Source organism: Silene latifolia, chromosome 4, assembly GCF_048544455.1.
Source record: "Silene latifolia isolate original U9 population chromosome 4, ASM4854445v1, whole genome shotgun sequence".
In the NCBI taxonomy this organism is placed as follows: domain Eukaryota; kingdom Viridiplantae; phylum Streptophyta; class Magnoliopsida; order Caryophyllales; family Caryophyllaceae; genus Silene; species Silene latifolia.
In genome coordinates, this window is record NC_133529.1 from 12,130,926 (window position 1) to 12,145,871 (window position 14,946).

The following is a 14,946-nucleotide window of genomic DNA, read 5'->3' on the forward strand; positions in this document are numbered from 1 at the left end:
GGCGATTTCTTAGCTGCGGGGTGTGGCAATAACCCGAGCTACACGTGGCGTGGGATTTTAGGAGCTCGGGATGTGGTGATTGGAGGCTTGCGACGGTGTATTGGTAATGGGCAAGGTACTATGGTGTGGAGGGATGCGTGGATAGGAGGCACTCAGACTGGGAAGGTCCTTTCACCGCTGATTGAAGGAAGAGAGAAGATGAGGGTGGCGGAGCTGATGACGGGTGATGGGAGTGCTTGGAACGTGGAAAGATTGGAGGAGTGTTTGTTGCCGTTTGAGCAGGAGCGAGTTTCTAATATCCGTTTGGGTCGTCAGGGGTATGAGGATTCGTGGTATTGGAGCTTGGAACGGGATGGCGAATACACTGTTCGTTCGGCATACAAGCTGCTTGTAGGGGAGGATGTGGAGACTATGGAGACTTCGAATTGGGAGAAGAGAAAATGGCTTTGGAATAATTTGTGGAAGGTCCAAGTGTGGCCCCGAATCAAGCTATTCTTTTGGCAATTGTGCAACGACGCTCTAGCTACAAAGGTAAATTTACATAATCGAGTCGGTCATGATGATGTCTTGTGTCCGTTGTGTCAGTGTCATGTCGAGTCGGGTCTTCATTTGTTTCGGGATTGTGGGGTAACAAGGGGTGTGTGGGAGGAGGTAGAGCTGCTGGGTGAAGAGGGATGGGGAGCTAGCACGGTGCGTGATTGGGTGGAGGGGTTTTGGCGTGAATTGGGGAAGAGGGAGTACGGGTTAATGATGGTAGTCTGCTGGGCGGTATGGGAGGCGAGGAATAGGGTTGTTTTTTAGGGAGGACGGGTTGAGGTGGCTGAGGTGGTGAAAAGAATACAACGGGTTGTGGAGGAGATGGAAGGGGAGTTGATGGTGCGGGCTATGAGGGGTGATGGGCAGCAGCTGGTTGATGGGATGCCGGGGGATGGATGGAAAGGTCCTGATGCGGGATGGGTGAAGCTAAATGTCGACGCGGGGGTGAAGGATGGCGTGGGTGTGGGCATTGGAGCTGTATGCCGTGACAGTGGAGGGAAGGTGCTGTGGGCCATGGCGCATAGTCGGAGGGAAGTTTGGGAGGTACATGTGGCGGAAGCAGCTGCAATCTTGGAAGGACTAGAGCTCGCGATGGAGAAGGGTCATGACCGAATCGTGGTGGAAAGTGACTGCTCGCAAGTGATCGAAGCTTTGAGACAACGCAAGAAGGGTCGTAGTTTGTTTTCTTTTATTATTAACGGTATTTTACGCTTGTGTAATTCTTTTACTTCTGTTTCTTGGTCTTTTACGAGTAGGCGGAACAATTCGGTGGCTCATGAGTTAGCACATGTAGCGCCGGTAGGGTCTGGTAGAATTGTTTGGGTCGATAAGCTACCTGAGCTTGTTGATCGGCTTATTATTTCTAATTAATGCATGTATCCAGTTGGGTTTCAAAAAAAAAAAAAATAATTATTATTTTGATTATTTTGTTTAGTTTCAATGCCATATTTATACAAGAAGTGAATGGTAGGGTTCTAAAACACGATTATAATGTTGATGGTGAGAAGAATAAGTTGGTGAAAGAGGAGGAACAACTTTTGTTTAGCATTATGACCAAGGGTCCTCCGACTCATAGCGGCCCAAGTTGTTCCACGTTCATTCCGACGGGATGTAAATGAATTGTGACTCGTTTTACAGTCCAACACGCTTATTCGTTTACCTATAAATATCATACGCACAAGCAAAATAATTGTTGTTGATTTTTTATTAAATTATTTGATTGATTTTTTTTGGAGATATACTTGCATACTTTAATTTGTAATAATTGACTATTGTTGATACAAGATTACTAGATATACATATACTCTAGAAATAAGACATGTATGACATTATTTAAGGTTTCGAGCTAATAAGAAATAGTATTATTTTTATGATTTATTGATGTAAGTAGTTACAAAAGTTTCAAACTGTCCCAACTATAGTCATCCAATGTTGTTAAATCAAGCAAAAGTGGGAGAAAGACAAGTGAAATTTTGTTTCCAGTTGTATCAGGAAAAAGAGTAGTTCCAATCAAATACAATAAATATGCCCTAACAAACTGATGAATTGTCAACTCATTAACATCATTTGGCAACACTTGGAAATTAGCAGCTAACCACTTTAATTTTAAGGTGGATCCTTTTATCCATTCAGAAGATGGTCTAAGCCCTAAATGATGTTCCACTAAATCACCCCAAGGTAAGTCTCCTCGACCCGTGATTGGCAAACCACCAACCTTAAGACCCAATAGCACATTCACATCTTGTAATGTTATAGTAGCCTCCCCAACCGTTAAGTGAAAAGTGTGAGTCTCTTGTCTCCATCTCTCAACTAAAGCGGTTATGAAATCCGAGTGAATACCAACAAAAGATAGTTTATGTATTCCATGAAATTGCGTACCGCTTATGAAATTTGCAACTGCATCAGGTACTTGGAAACCCTCTTTCGACCTAAGATGATTTCTACACACTAAGGGTGTGTTTGGATAACAAAAGTGGAGAGAAAAGAAGGGGAGGGAGAAGGAGGGAAGAGAAAGGGATGGAAGGGAAGGGGAGGGAGAATGGAGGAGGTCATTTTCCCTCCAAATCTTGCCTTTATTGGAGAGGAAATAATTTGGCTTGGAGGGGGGAAGTGGAGGGATTCATTTTCCCTCCCCTCAAAATCCCTCCACCTCCATTTTGCTAACCAAACAAAGGATTTATCATCCCTTCCTTTCCCTCCCCTCTCTTTCCCTCCAAATCCTCATATCCAAACAGACCCTAAAGGAAGCAATTCCTAAAAAAAAAAAAAAAAAAAAAAAAAACAAATTAAAGTGAGAAGACTAGGATTTATGTATATAAGACAACAAATTAAATGAGTCAACAAATGTGAATAGTTTACCTCTCCTTCCCCTATACAACTACTTCTATGCTCGCCTTGTAGAGTGAGAAGACTAGGATTGAAAGGGCTCGGTTCCATCTATTGCTCTACACAAATAAAAAATAAATTAGATGAGATCACATATGTGGGTTAGTATACAACAAAAAAAATATTACTATAATTAATATTATTATGTAAATTTATTTACCTCGGCGGTGTAGAAGAAGAAGCATTTTTTGTCGGACATGAACGTTTGTTATGACCCGGTGTACCACACAAGCTACAAGTAACTGTTTGTTTTTGCACCTCATCCATCTCATTATGAATTCTTTTAGATATTGGGCGTCCATGACCACGCTTTTGTTCGGGGTTTGGGATGAGAATGCTAGCACACCAAGGCTTCCAATAACCCTGGTCAGGAACGGGATGAAAAGGAACGCGATACGAACCTAGGTACTCCCCACATGAATAGAAAGGATCAACGTATTGGTCCGAGTCGATTGAATGCTCACGGCATACCGCCATGACATGTGAACATGGGTAATGAAGGTTTTGCCACTTGTTACACATGCACGTTCTTTGTGAAAGAAGCACTGTATGACTATGTCTTGCTATGCTTCCTTGACGATGTCCACGTTTAGTAACTACTTCATAGAGCCCCGTTTGTAAATCAGAACATGTTACCTCGTGATGTGCGGCAATGTCATCATTATCCTCTATCTTTGCGGTGACTTTATCGGCCCATTTGAAATCATTAGACAACCTTTCCCTAGCAATCTCTCTCCTCTCAACAAAGTACTTGTTCACTCTTGTGAAAGTGGCTTTGACAAGTGCTTGAATAGGGAGAAATCTTACCCTTTTTAAAACTCCATTATAACACTCACACATGTTTGTCGTCCTTAGACCGTATCGTTTTTCCCCATCATGGGCAAGACACCATTTGCTAAGAGTAATCCCCTCCAATAAAGCCTTGGCATTCATATTTATTGCCCCTATACCCTCCATTCCCTTCTCAAACTTTCTAAGTTGGTGTTGAAAAGCAGTTTTTGTAAAAGCTTCCTTCAATTCTGTATCTTTGAACATTGTGTTTATGTTTGATGCATGATGGCGAATACAATATCTATGAAAAGCAAAAGGTTCCTCCCACCCACTACCAACCTCGGTCATGGCTTTTAGGATCCCAGGATGTCTATCCGAAATGACACATATACCTTGGCGTTGTGTGATGAAGCCTCTTATGCAAGCTAAAAACCAACTCCAAGTATTATACCTCTCTTTGTCAACAATTGCGAAACATAATGGATAAAGTTGTTCATTCGCATCAACCCCCATGGCTATCAATAAAACACCGTTATACTTGACATATAGATGAGTTCCATCTATAGTGATGATAGGCCTACAATGGGGGAATCCTTTAATTGAAGGCCCGAAAGCCCAAAACACCCGATCAAATTGTTCACAATTAGGGACGTGAGTTGACTTGTTAACAAAATGGACAACGGTCCCCGGATTTGACTCTTTCAAGGCGTCAAGGTATCGAGGAAGGTAAGCATAAGATTCCTCCCAATCACCATAAAGGTCGGCAATTGCTTTTTGTTTGGCAGCCCAAGCCTTAGCATAAGAGATCGCGAAATTAAATTCTTTGGTAATGGCCGCTCTAAGCAATTGCACTTTCGCTCCCCAATCGGCTTCTACTAGAGGTTTAATGGCATTACTAATAAACTCTCTTTTCAAATTGGGGTGATCGCGGGATGGTTTCTTAACCACACATGTTGTTTCGTGTGGTCCTTTATATGACACAATTGTGAAAACATTGGAGGTAACATTTTTTTTGGTAGCTCTTAGGTACCAATTACAAGGGTTAGGTTCCTTCCATATTTGTAAGTTATAGTGTGAGATCTTGACTCAATGGTTTTAGAAATTTTGTTTCTTTTGACATTGTATGAAATTACAACTTCGCGCAACACTTCTTTGTTTGCAAACTCTTGTCCTACATTAAACTCACCACCATTCACATAAGGGACATCCTTTGTTTTGTACCAACTATTTACATAATCTTCATCAATTATTGCATGAAGCTTAGTAAAGTCGCTATTTGGAAGCCCAGGTGAAATAAGGTCTACATCAATATTATCATCTTCACTAAACAACATAACATTCTCTTCTTGGACATCCCCTTCAATCTCATCCCCTTCAATATTACAATCTATACCCTCTTCATCAACATTATTAGTACCCAATGACACACTTGACCAATTGGGGTTCTCGACTTGGGTAATCATATTTGTAAATGAGAAAAGTGAAGATTGAAAGGAAGGTTGAGTAATTTCATTAGAGGGGGCAATAGGTACCAAATCTATGTACAAATCCATAGAGGCCGCTTTCGATTGACACACACTTGCCCACAAAGCTCTTAAACTTCGATCATTATTCAAACAACACAATTTATAACCTCTCACACTTGGAAATTTCATCCTAACATTTAGCTCAAATCTTGTGGGATCAACCTCTAATGCATCATGAATTTCACTCTTAAGCTCACTAAATTTTATTTTATTATTGACAATAATAATAAAGGTTTCACATCCCCCTTTGTAAGATATACTCTCACCTTCTTCAACAACATCACCATTCCACCAACAAGTTAAGGGATAATTATTTATCTCCATTGCTATAACCACACAAGTAAATTAAAAAAGATTAATAAACCAAAGTTACTAATTAACCAATTTCAAACTCTAATTATTAAACACACACAACCTATTACAAATTAGTAACTAATTCAACAATAAAGATTGCAAAAACAGAAATAATTAGTACCTTTAGATTAGATAGGATGAAGAGAACTTGCTTGTTGATAATTTGTGTGAATTAAGATAGCAAATAAGCAAGATTTGGGAAGTAATTAGAATAGTCGAAATCTAGGGTTTGCAATTTGGGGGTTTTTTTTTTTTCACTGTCGAGTAAATGGGGGAGTAAAAAAATGACGCTTTTTTTTATAGACGATTCAAATCGCTTTATGGGATAGGGATTTGCTAGAATTTCACAACCAAATCGCTGTGTGAGACAGCGAATTCCCTTGAATTTTTTCGTTCAAGTTTACATTAGCTTCTGTTTGTTGTTTTCAAAATTACAAGACCCAAATCGCTGTTTTAGAAAGCGATTTGGTGTCAAAAAGGGAAAATCGCTTTCCTAAATAGCGATTTTATTCAAAACTGACAAAAAAAAAATGATGACGTGGACCCATTGGCGAGAATTAGTTTGAAATGTACACCAAAGCGAGAAATAGTTTGCTCCATAACCCTACTTTGAAAAAAAATTCCTAATAAGAAATAGTACTATTTTTATGATTTATTGATGTAAGTAGTTACAAAAGTTTCAAGTATCTACATTTGTGATCGACTTGTATATGTACCTAATAAAAAATATTATTATTGGTTCGATTGAACAAATGAAACAAGAAGTCTGAGGAGCTCGATTGACGATTTCTAAATATCACCCATATTTGTACTAATAAGCATAACAGACAGATGCGATTTTAGGATTTTATGTAAGGGGGCGCGTAAAATTTTCCAATAATGAAAATATCGAGTTTTATGAATAAAATTTTGTTTAGTTGGACAAAATGTATGTTGGAAATAGGGGCTTATGTGAGGCTTTCCTATTTTTTCCAATTGTCCCACATTGGTGAGGAAAAGAGAGTTTCATGTGTTTATATATGTTCTCTTACCTTACACTATCACTAGTGGGTCAAGGGAGGCTTTTGTGGAAGCTTTGCGAGGTGCTTAATTCAGCTCGCACACGCGCGCGCGCGCCGTGCCCGAGCCGGAGGCGGATCCGGATTCGTGATTCGGGATTCGGGATTTGGGATTTGGCAATCGCCTGCGGCGGGCTTAGCCTATCTTTTTGGGTCGGATTCTTTTGCAGTTGTGTTGTGAGAATAAACTGTCTAAGTTCATTCTCACATGTGTTATTGATTCAGTCAATGAGACTGTTAGTGGGTGAGCCTTCTGCTCCTGGTTTTGTGCGGTTGACTGCTGCATTTCAGGGAGCACGTTTTTGCTCTTAACCGCCTCTGCTTGGCTATATAAGAGCCTCACTCCAGCTATCAGAAAATACAACACAACAATTCTTCATCTTATCTATCTCTCAAAATCAGTTCTGGGTAAAGTATTATTTCGTTCCAGGTCTCTTACTCTCGAGTGGGCGTGTAACACCCCCATACTCCAAGTGCCTTACCAGGACCACTCAGGTATAAGGATGTCACCATCTCGGTTACCCGAGGCATGATATTCATAAGACAATAACGAAACAACTTTAAAAGAAAATAAAGTTTAAAGTGATTACATAGCAATACCAAACTGATAAAAAGAAATACAAGACTCTCGACGGTCTCTTTTGCTAAAAATATTAAAGCTATAAAACATCGTCGACAAATGAAGACTTCTAAGCGCCACGTGATGACTCATCCGGCTATTCCATACGCGTCATACCATACCGCTCAATAATCGCTCACCACCCCGAATGGATCACCACAGTTTTTAAAACATTTAAACGGGGTCGGTCAGTACTAATCACATACCTCAATATATCAACAATAAGATAAAAGACAAACTTAACCGTCACACACACACAATCACACCAATCCCAACAATCTCAATCACCGACTGTCCACTGGACCAGCCCGCCAGGTGGGGGACCGCAGCCGTACCCACCAAATCCTCGCTCCTCATAATGAGCGATAACCCTGTCCATTAATGTGCACATCCCCTTCCGTGGCGGGTTCCACGAAGGACGAAACTAGGGCGTGAAGCCACTCCCGCAAGTGACCCCACTCAGCCGAGGACACGCCTCGAGAACCAGAGACAAACAATCACAATTAACAAACCGTCACAATACAATTACTATATTATTCAACCAACCACAACACATCAACAATCATCCCATTATGGGACTAATACTGAGTAAGAAATCCTACCTGGAAAGCACAACAGTCAGACGGTATCAACAGCTGTATCAAAAAGGCTCTTCTACAAAACCTCCTCCTATCAAACAAACACATAAACACTACCAAATCACAATCTACACAAAACCCCCAAATCCCCATATTAGGGTTTAACCAACTTAAAGGAAAAACAGTAAAAAGGGTACATAGATCTTACCCTCGACGCAAGGATCTCAACGGTATAACCAACGATGAAATCCGACACCTCTAGCTCCGGGATTTGCTAATGATGCGATGACAGACGAACTACGTAACTCCTTTTCTCCTCACTTAGGTTTTAGAAAAGATAAAAGAAACTAAGAAAAGTGACGGACAACCTTTTATACTTATCTCGCATCATTTAACAAAACCCGACAAAACATCCCTCAAATGGCTACTCGATCGAGTAGCTAAGGTACTCGATCGAGTGCCCCTTACTCGATCGAGTATCTTAGTTACTCGATCGAGTACCCAACAGTCGAAACTATTTTAAACGCAACTCACCCTTACTCGACAGAGTAAGGCCTACTCGATAGAGTACCCAAAGACTCATAAATACGGAGTATTACAGTCTTCCCTCCTTAAAAAGAACTTCGTCCCCGAAGTTCAACCCATACTCAAAAACAAACATACTAACTCGATCAAGACACAACAACCAACTAAGAACTCAAAACAAAACCCCAACCGACCAAACATGAGACCATGAACGCTTAACACCAACTCCACCAACTATACTTAACTCCACAACATGTCTCACGATATCGTATCAACTACATCATATTCTCTCTCGACACCAACTCCGAACACCACCAACTACTATCCTCTAACGCTGCTAGCTCCATAGTATCATCCACTATCAAATCCAAAATCAAGACACTCATAGACATCAAACGAAATGTTACATTCTAGCACCCTTAAAAGGAACTTCGTCCTCGAAGTTTACTAACACTCATAAACATCATCATCCAACTGTCAACACTGGTGAAATATTCTCACACTCCTAAACATCGAACTACTACAAGCACGGTCATGACCTTTAATAAAATTAACCACAACACGAATCAACCTTTTATTCGACATCAAGATTCAAACTTCCAAATATATTACCATATGCACACCCATCAAAATCTCTTTTATCGCATCTTACTCCTCTTAAGATAAATGTTACGTCCGCGTAACTCGCTAATACTAAATCCTAGATATATCTTTTCATTATCCTCATCACCACCGCATGTCAAAGATAACCACCTATAATCTAAACACTCGCCATGGACATATCCAAGGCTCTCTTACTTAAACAACTCTCATACTTCACTTCACTCGTCACACCACCTAACCTATACCACAAAATCCTTAGCTTAACCCAAAACTTCACTTGTTCCCTATTACCGCAACATGACACACCTCTCTATATAAACTATCTAAAACGCTTATCGGCAAAAGCATAACTCACGATCTACACTTGTTACGTACACTCACACTAGATCCTCAAGTTCCTTTCTTTCATTACTGCAAGACTTATACATAACTTAACACGACACTTATTATTCAACACCCTACACTCACTGTCTCAACAAAGGATTATGAACTACCTGCATATATCAGATCATTACCACACATGTTCTACGAATCACTTGCCATGACTATACTACCGATGCCTCATCTTAAAACATGATCAAAATTACTGTAACAATTTCTCACAACTGTGTCCCATCAACAGAATGTCACTATACCATGACAACAACGAAAACATGTACAACTCTCTTTCATATCATACTCTACCCTCATTACAAAACTTAACTGGTAAGAAATATCGATAACAAAACAACTGTCTATCCGTACAAACCGAAACTCACAGAAGCAACATCAAACAAAACAACAATCTATGTATGACTGGTATGTACTTTCGAAACTCGAATCATAATCATCCCGCCTACTCCACCACAACCGGTGACGGCATCACAACACTGCCACCAACAACCACACCGCAGTGCGAAAATACCCGCATCACAACACTAAATACCGTGTCCGGATCACCACCTGAGGCACCACAACCGCACCGATAGACATCACAACTTACTCAAACTCATAAACACTGACTCAGCATAACTTCCCAGACAAGAAAAACTTACTCAAATCCACTTCATTAAATCACAACGCAATATATTATATGGATAAACAGATAAGCACCTCATGAACATCATCTCTACCATTTCACGGAATACGCATGTGTTATCAATACACATAAAATTATAACTAGCCATGCCAAATCAATCAAATTATTACCTTTTTAGCCTCATTCCATCAGATTGTCGTACCCTACATATATCACAAATATTCATATAACATCTTTATAACTATCACACCATACCGCTCCTCGTGAGGTCAGAACCTCACACAAACATTTATACACATCATAGACCCATAATCACATCCAACTAGTCAATCCTGATCACGTAAGTTACCACTCGATAAAGGTTACCTGTCGCCCGAGCTTAACTCATATGCCCCTCATAACATATTTTTCCATTCGCATAACCATCACCTCATGCCATACCATTAATATTCAACCACTAGCGCTCGCCTCGTATAACCACATCTTATACTCCTTTACAACCATACATATCAATCCGGCCTTTGTAAAATCAACCTCTCTAGATCGCTTTGTCTTTCTTATCTATCATCACCCTTAACCACTAGTGACAACACCACAATACCACCACTGCTCGTATATCAAACCTCTTACACTCGTATCAAAACAACACGGTTTTTCTCCTATCTTTGGTTAACATCCCCAAATAAAGAACATCAAACCCATCAACAAAATTACCTCAACATTATTCCCAATACTATCTTAATTGTATCGTCATCTAACTTTCCACCAAAAATCTCATATCGTGTAAATACTCCACCAACTCCTACTCCCTTAATTCCTCGAAACTCATTATTAATCATGTTGTCCTGAAGCTCCCATATAACCATTAACTAACATCCTCATGATAATATCACACATTTCGATGATTCCTTACCTTTATATCACATAACTCCGGTGAAAATTTTCTCGAAACTTACTTTTATCCTTCTTTTCTCTTTATACTCAACAATTCCATTTAATATCTCAACTCCTTATTACTTCTACCTAACCCTTTAGTGCTCCAATTACCTTCTCATTCCGCCAAAGCTCAAATCCCATTATTTCATGTCGATATCATCTCACTCTTTCTTACCGTGGATCTTCTCTTATTATGCTATCGCTCACACTTGTCACTAACCTATCCATAAAATCAACGTTCACTGTTTAAACAACTTCATTTCATGCCGTTAAATGCCCAAAGAAATCACACGTAGTTTCACCTCTTAATAAACCAAATCTCCCAAACTCACTCACTGTCTACAAATCCACCTCGCAACATGTCTCCATAAAGTTCACTATATACTACTCTTCTCAACCCCTTTAAAACGAACTTTCACTGTGTATATTCTTAACCCACACGACTCCTAACCATCTCACTCCATAATTCTTTACACATCTCAAGTTGCCACTATCCAAACCTTCCTTTCAATCTTTTCATTCTCACGTTCCTTAGACCCACATCATCCCTTGCCCACTTTCACTTACTTTTACATCACTCAATTTCGCGAACAAATCACTCACCACGTCTCACCAAAACTTGCACCATGCCTCAATCAGCTCATCAATATTCTTTTTCTTTTTCCACTTCTCAGCACAACCACATAAGATTGGGTAACTTACGTATCAAGACCAACTTACATGTAAAACAATCCATAAAGAAGTAAAATAACAACTTTGAATTAAACATAATATGCAACGAATGTCAAAAGATAAGCATATGACCCAAAACAGGGGTCACTAGATCGAGTACAGGCCACTCGATCGAGTAAGGGACTTACTCGATCGAGTAGGTGAAGATCAGAAGCACGTAAAACAAATCACCAGGGCTACTCGATCGAGTAGCTAAGGTACTCGATCAAGTGCCCCCTTACTCGATCGAGTACCAAGGATACTCGATCGAGTACCCCAATTCTCAAAGACTGTCCAGTTTCGCCAAAACAGTCATAACTCACTCATTTCTTGGTCGTTTTGGGCGTGTGACCTATCGTTAGAATCGTAAAAGGACAAGCTATCACCTCCAATTGGAATCACATCAAAATCATTTATGCATCTCAAGTTATAATAGTTTAAAGACAACCTCTTTATAATCGAAAAAAACACAACTACTTGATTTTACTTCCAAACAACTTAAACAACAACCAAGCAAACAAAACCAGTCCAAAACTTATAAAACCAGTATTCATAATCATATGTTACTATTTTCAAAAATTAAGCAACAACATCCATCATGCACATATATTATTTAACTCATTAGTCATGTACTAACCGCATACTTTAAATTTTATAACTTTTCGTAACACAACATTCTCATACATTACAAATCCTATTTCCAAGTTACTAATACAACAACATTACAAATACACTTCGTCACTTAAACATATTCATAATCACAAAATTCATATTCTCATGCAATTGCTACCCCATCTTTTCCAATCAATTCATCCATTTCCAACACATTACTCATCATTCTCATACACTTTTCTAACAATTCCAACCAACATGGTAAACCAACTATCATGCAACATGCTTATTAGAATATATGTAAATATTCTAGACGATTAGTTACGATTTTATGTATTATAGTCTTCCTATTTTATAGCCTCTTGTTATGGCATGTATCAAGCTAGAATATTTTGTATGATGTATATTTATAGGTCGTTTGATTAATGAAATCCTCAACCATTCAAACTCTATTATGGTATCAGTCTAAAAGATCCTATCTTCTCTTCTTCTTCTTCTTTCTTGTTCACATCACGAGCCCCTCACCATGACTGGCAACACCGACACAACAAAAGTCCCTTCCTTTCACCCTGCCTTCTCTGTCTCCAACATCAAAAATCACGTCCCTATAACACTCGAGATGGAAAACGTACACTATGCTTCATGGGCCGAACTCTTTCTCAATGCGGCTCAGGCTTTCGATGTCGCAGATCACATCGCTCCTCCTAAAGGCGCTACCATCGACAAAGATGCGCAGTGGACTCGACTTGATGCAATCGTTAAACAATGGATTTCTGATACCATATCCATTGATTTACTCCACACGATTCTCAAGCCCGGGGCCACGGCGCAAGAAGCATGGGATGGGATCGCCCGAAGGACATCTTTAATGATAATAAAAACTCTCGCGCAGTACATCTCGAGCAGGAATTTTCACAAATACATATGGACAATTATCCGAACGTGTCATCCTATTGCCAGGCACTCAAAATGTTGGCTGATCAACTCGCCAATGTCGGGGCTCCCGTCTCTGAGGAACGTCTCGTTCTCCGTCTTGTCAGCGGCCTCTCCACAGGTTATGCCACGATGGCTACCTGTATTCAGCAGCGTGATCCATTGCCCGCCTTCTATAAGGCACGATCAATGCTCGTTCTTGAAGAGTGTCGCCAAAACAAGGCAGTTACAGCCAATTCTGACTCGGCTTTTCTCGCTAATCACGACACCAAAGACGAACACAATCGAAATTCTGACCATAATTCCAATCGCAATAATTATCAAGGGAATAACAATCGCAATAAAGGGAATCGTGGAAAGAATTATCGTGGCAAAAATAATGGGAATGGAGGTTCGTCATCCAATCGTGATAATTCAAAAAATAGTTCGGGTCAGCAGCAAACTCAGGGCACTCGCTCAAATTCGTGGACCTGGGTCCCTCTTACACCGCCTCCTTGGCAGCAGCAGCAGCAGGCTTGGGTCGCCCCGCCATGTCCTTACCCTACCACGGGTTGGACACAACCCACACCCAACCGTGGAGCAGGGGTCCTTGGCCCACGACCTCAAGCCTTCATCGCTCAATCCCCTGTAGTCGGCGCACCACAGGGAGCTTTGGTACCCACTGACATCGCCGCAACGATGCAAACACTGTCCCTTTAACAGCCGGATGAAAACTGGTATTTGGATACGGGCGCATCGTCTCACATGACGTCGAATGAAGGTACTCTCTCGTCTTATTTTAATTTGAGCAATACTCGTAATATTATTGTTGGTAATGGCTCTGAAATTCCGATTCGGGGTTATGGTACGACAACCTTGCAGCCTCCACTTCCCCCTCTGATGCTTAAAAATGTGCTTCATGATCCCAATATTATTAAAATCTTGTTTCTGTCCGTAAGCTAACCACTGATAATAATGTTTCCATTGAATTTGATTCGTATGGTTTTACAATGAAGGACTTGCAGACGGGGAAACCAATTATGAGGCGCAGTAGTACGGGTGACCTTTATCCTCTGCTTCCATCGTCCACCACCTCACAAGCACCCACCCATGCGCTCACTGCCATTTCTGCATCTACATGGCACGGTCGCCTCGGACACCCAGGCCCAGCTATTTTCTCTCTTTTACGCAACAACAATAATATTTCTTGTAATTCCTTAAAACACAATTTTTGCGATTCCTGTCAACTTGGTAAACACGTTAAGTTGCCCTTTCATTCGTCTATTTCTACTACATGTTTTCCGTTTGATATCGTGCATAGTGACTTGTGGACTTCACCGGTATTAAGTTCTATGGGTCATCGTTTTTACATTCTAATTCTTGACGATTATACCAATTTTCTTTGGACATTTCCTATTAAACACAAATCCGAAGTCTTTGATATTTTCGTCAATTTTCACAAATTAATACGTACTCAATTTAATAGGCCCATAAAAACTTTCCAATGCGACAACGGTCGCGAATATATCAATTCACAATTTCACGATTTTTTCAAACAAAATGGTCTATTGTTTCGTCTTTCGTGTCCTTATACCTCTCAACAAAACGGTAAGGCCGAGCGTAAGATTCGGACCATCAATAACATGGTTCGAACCCTCCTTCTTCACGCCAGCTTACCCCCATCAATGTGGCATTATGCACTCGCCATGGCAACTTACCTACATAATATTTTACCAAGTAAGGCTAACAATTTTATACCTCCTTTGTCTAGCCTTTATTTTCGCACTCCTTCTTATTCCCA

At 40.3% G+C, this 14,946-nt stretch overlaps 1 protein-coding gene across 1 annotated transcript; it reads left to right on the forward strand.

The window, feature by feature from the left end:
- Positions 1-858: 858 nt before the first annotated feature.
- LOC141651064 (uncharacterized) lies at positions 859-1,407 on the forward strand. Its single transcript, XM_074458790.1, has one exon. The coding sequence runs from the start codon at positions 859-861 to the stop codon at positions 1,405-1,407; it is 549 nt and encodes a 182-aa protein (XP_074314891.1).
- Positions 1,408-14,946: the final 13,539 nt, after the last annotated feature.

Bases quoted from the DNA above. Each gene is read 5' to 3' on its own strand.
- LOC141651064 (XM_074458790.1), top strand. From the start codon at position 859: ATGGAAGGGGAGTTGATGGTGCGGGCTATGAGGGGTGATGGGCAGCAG.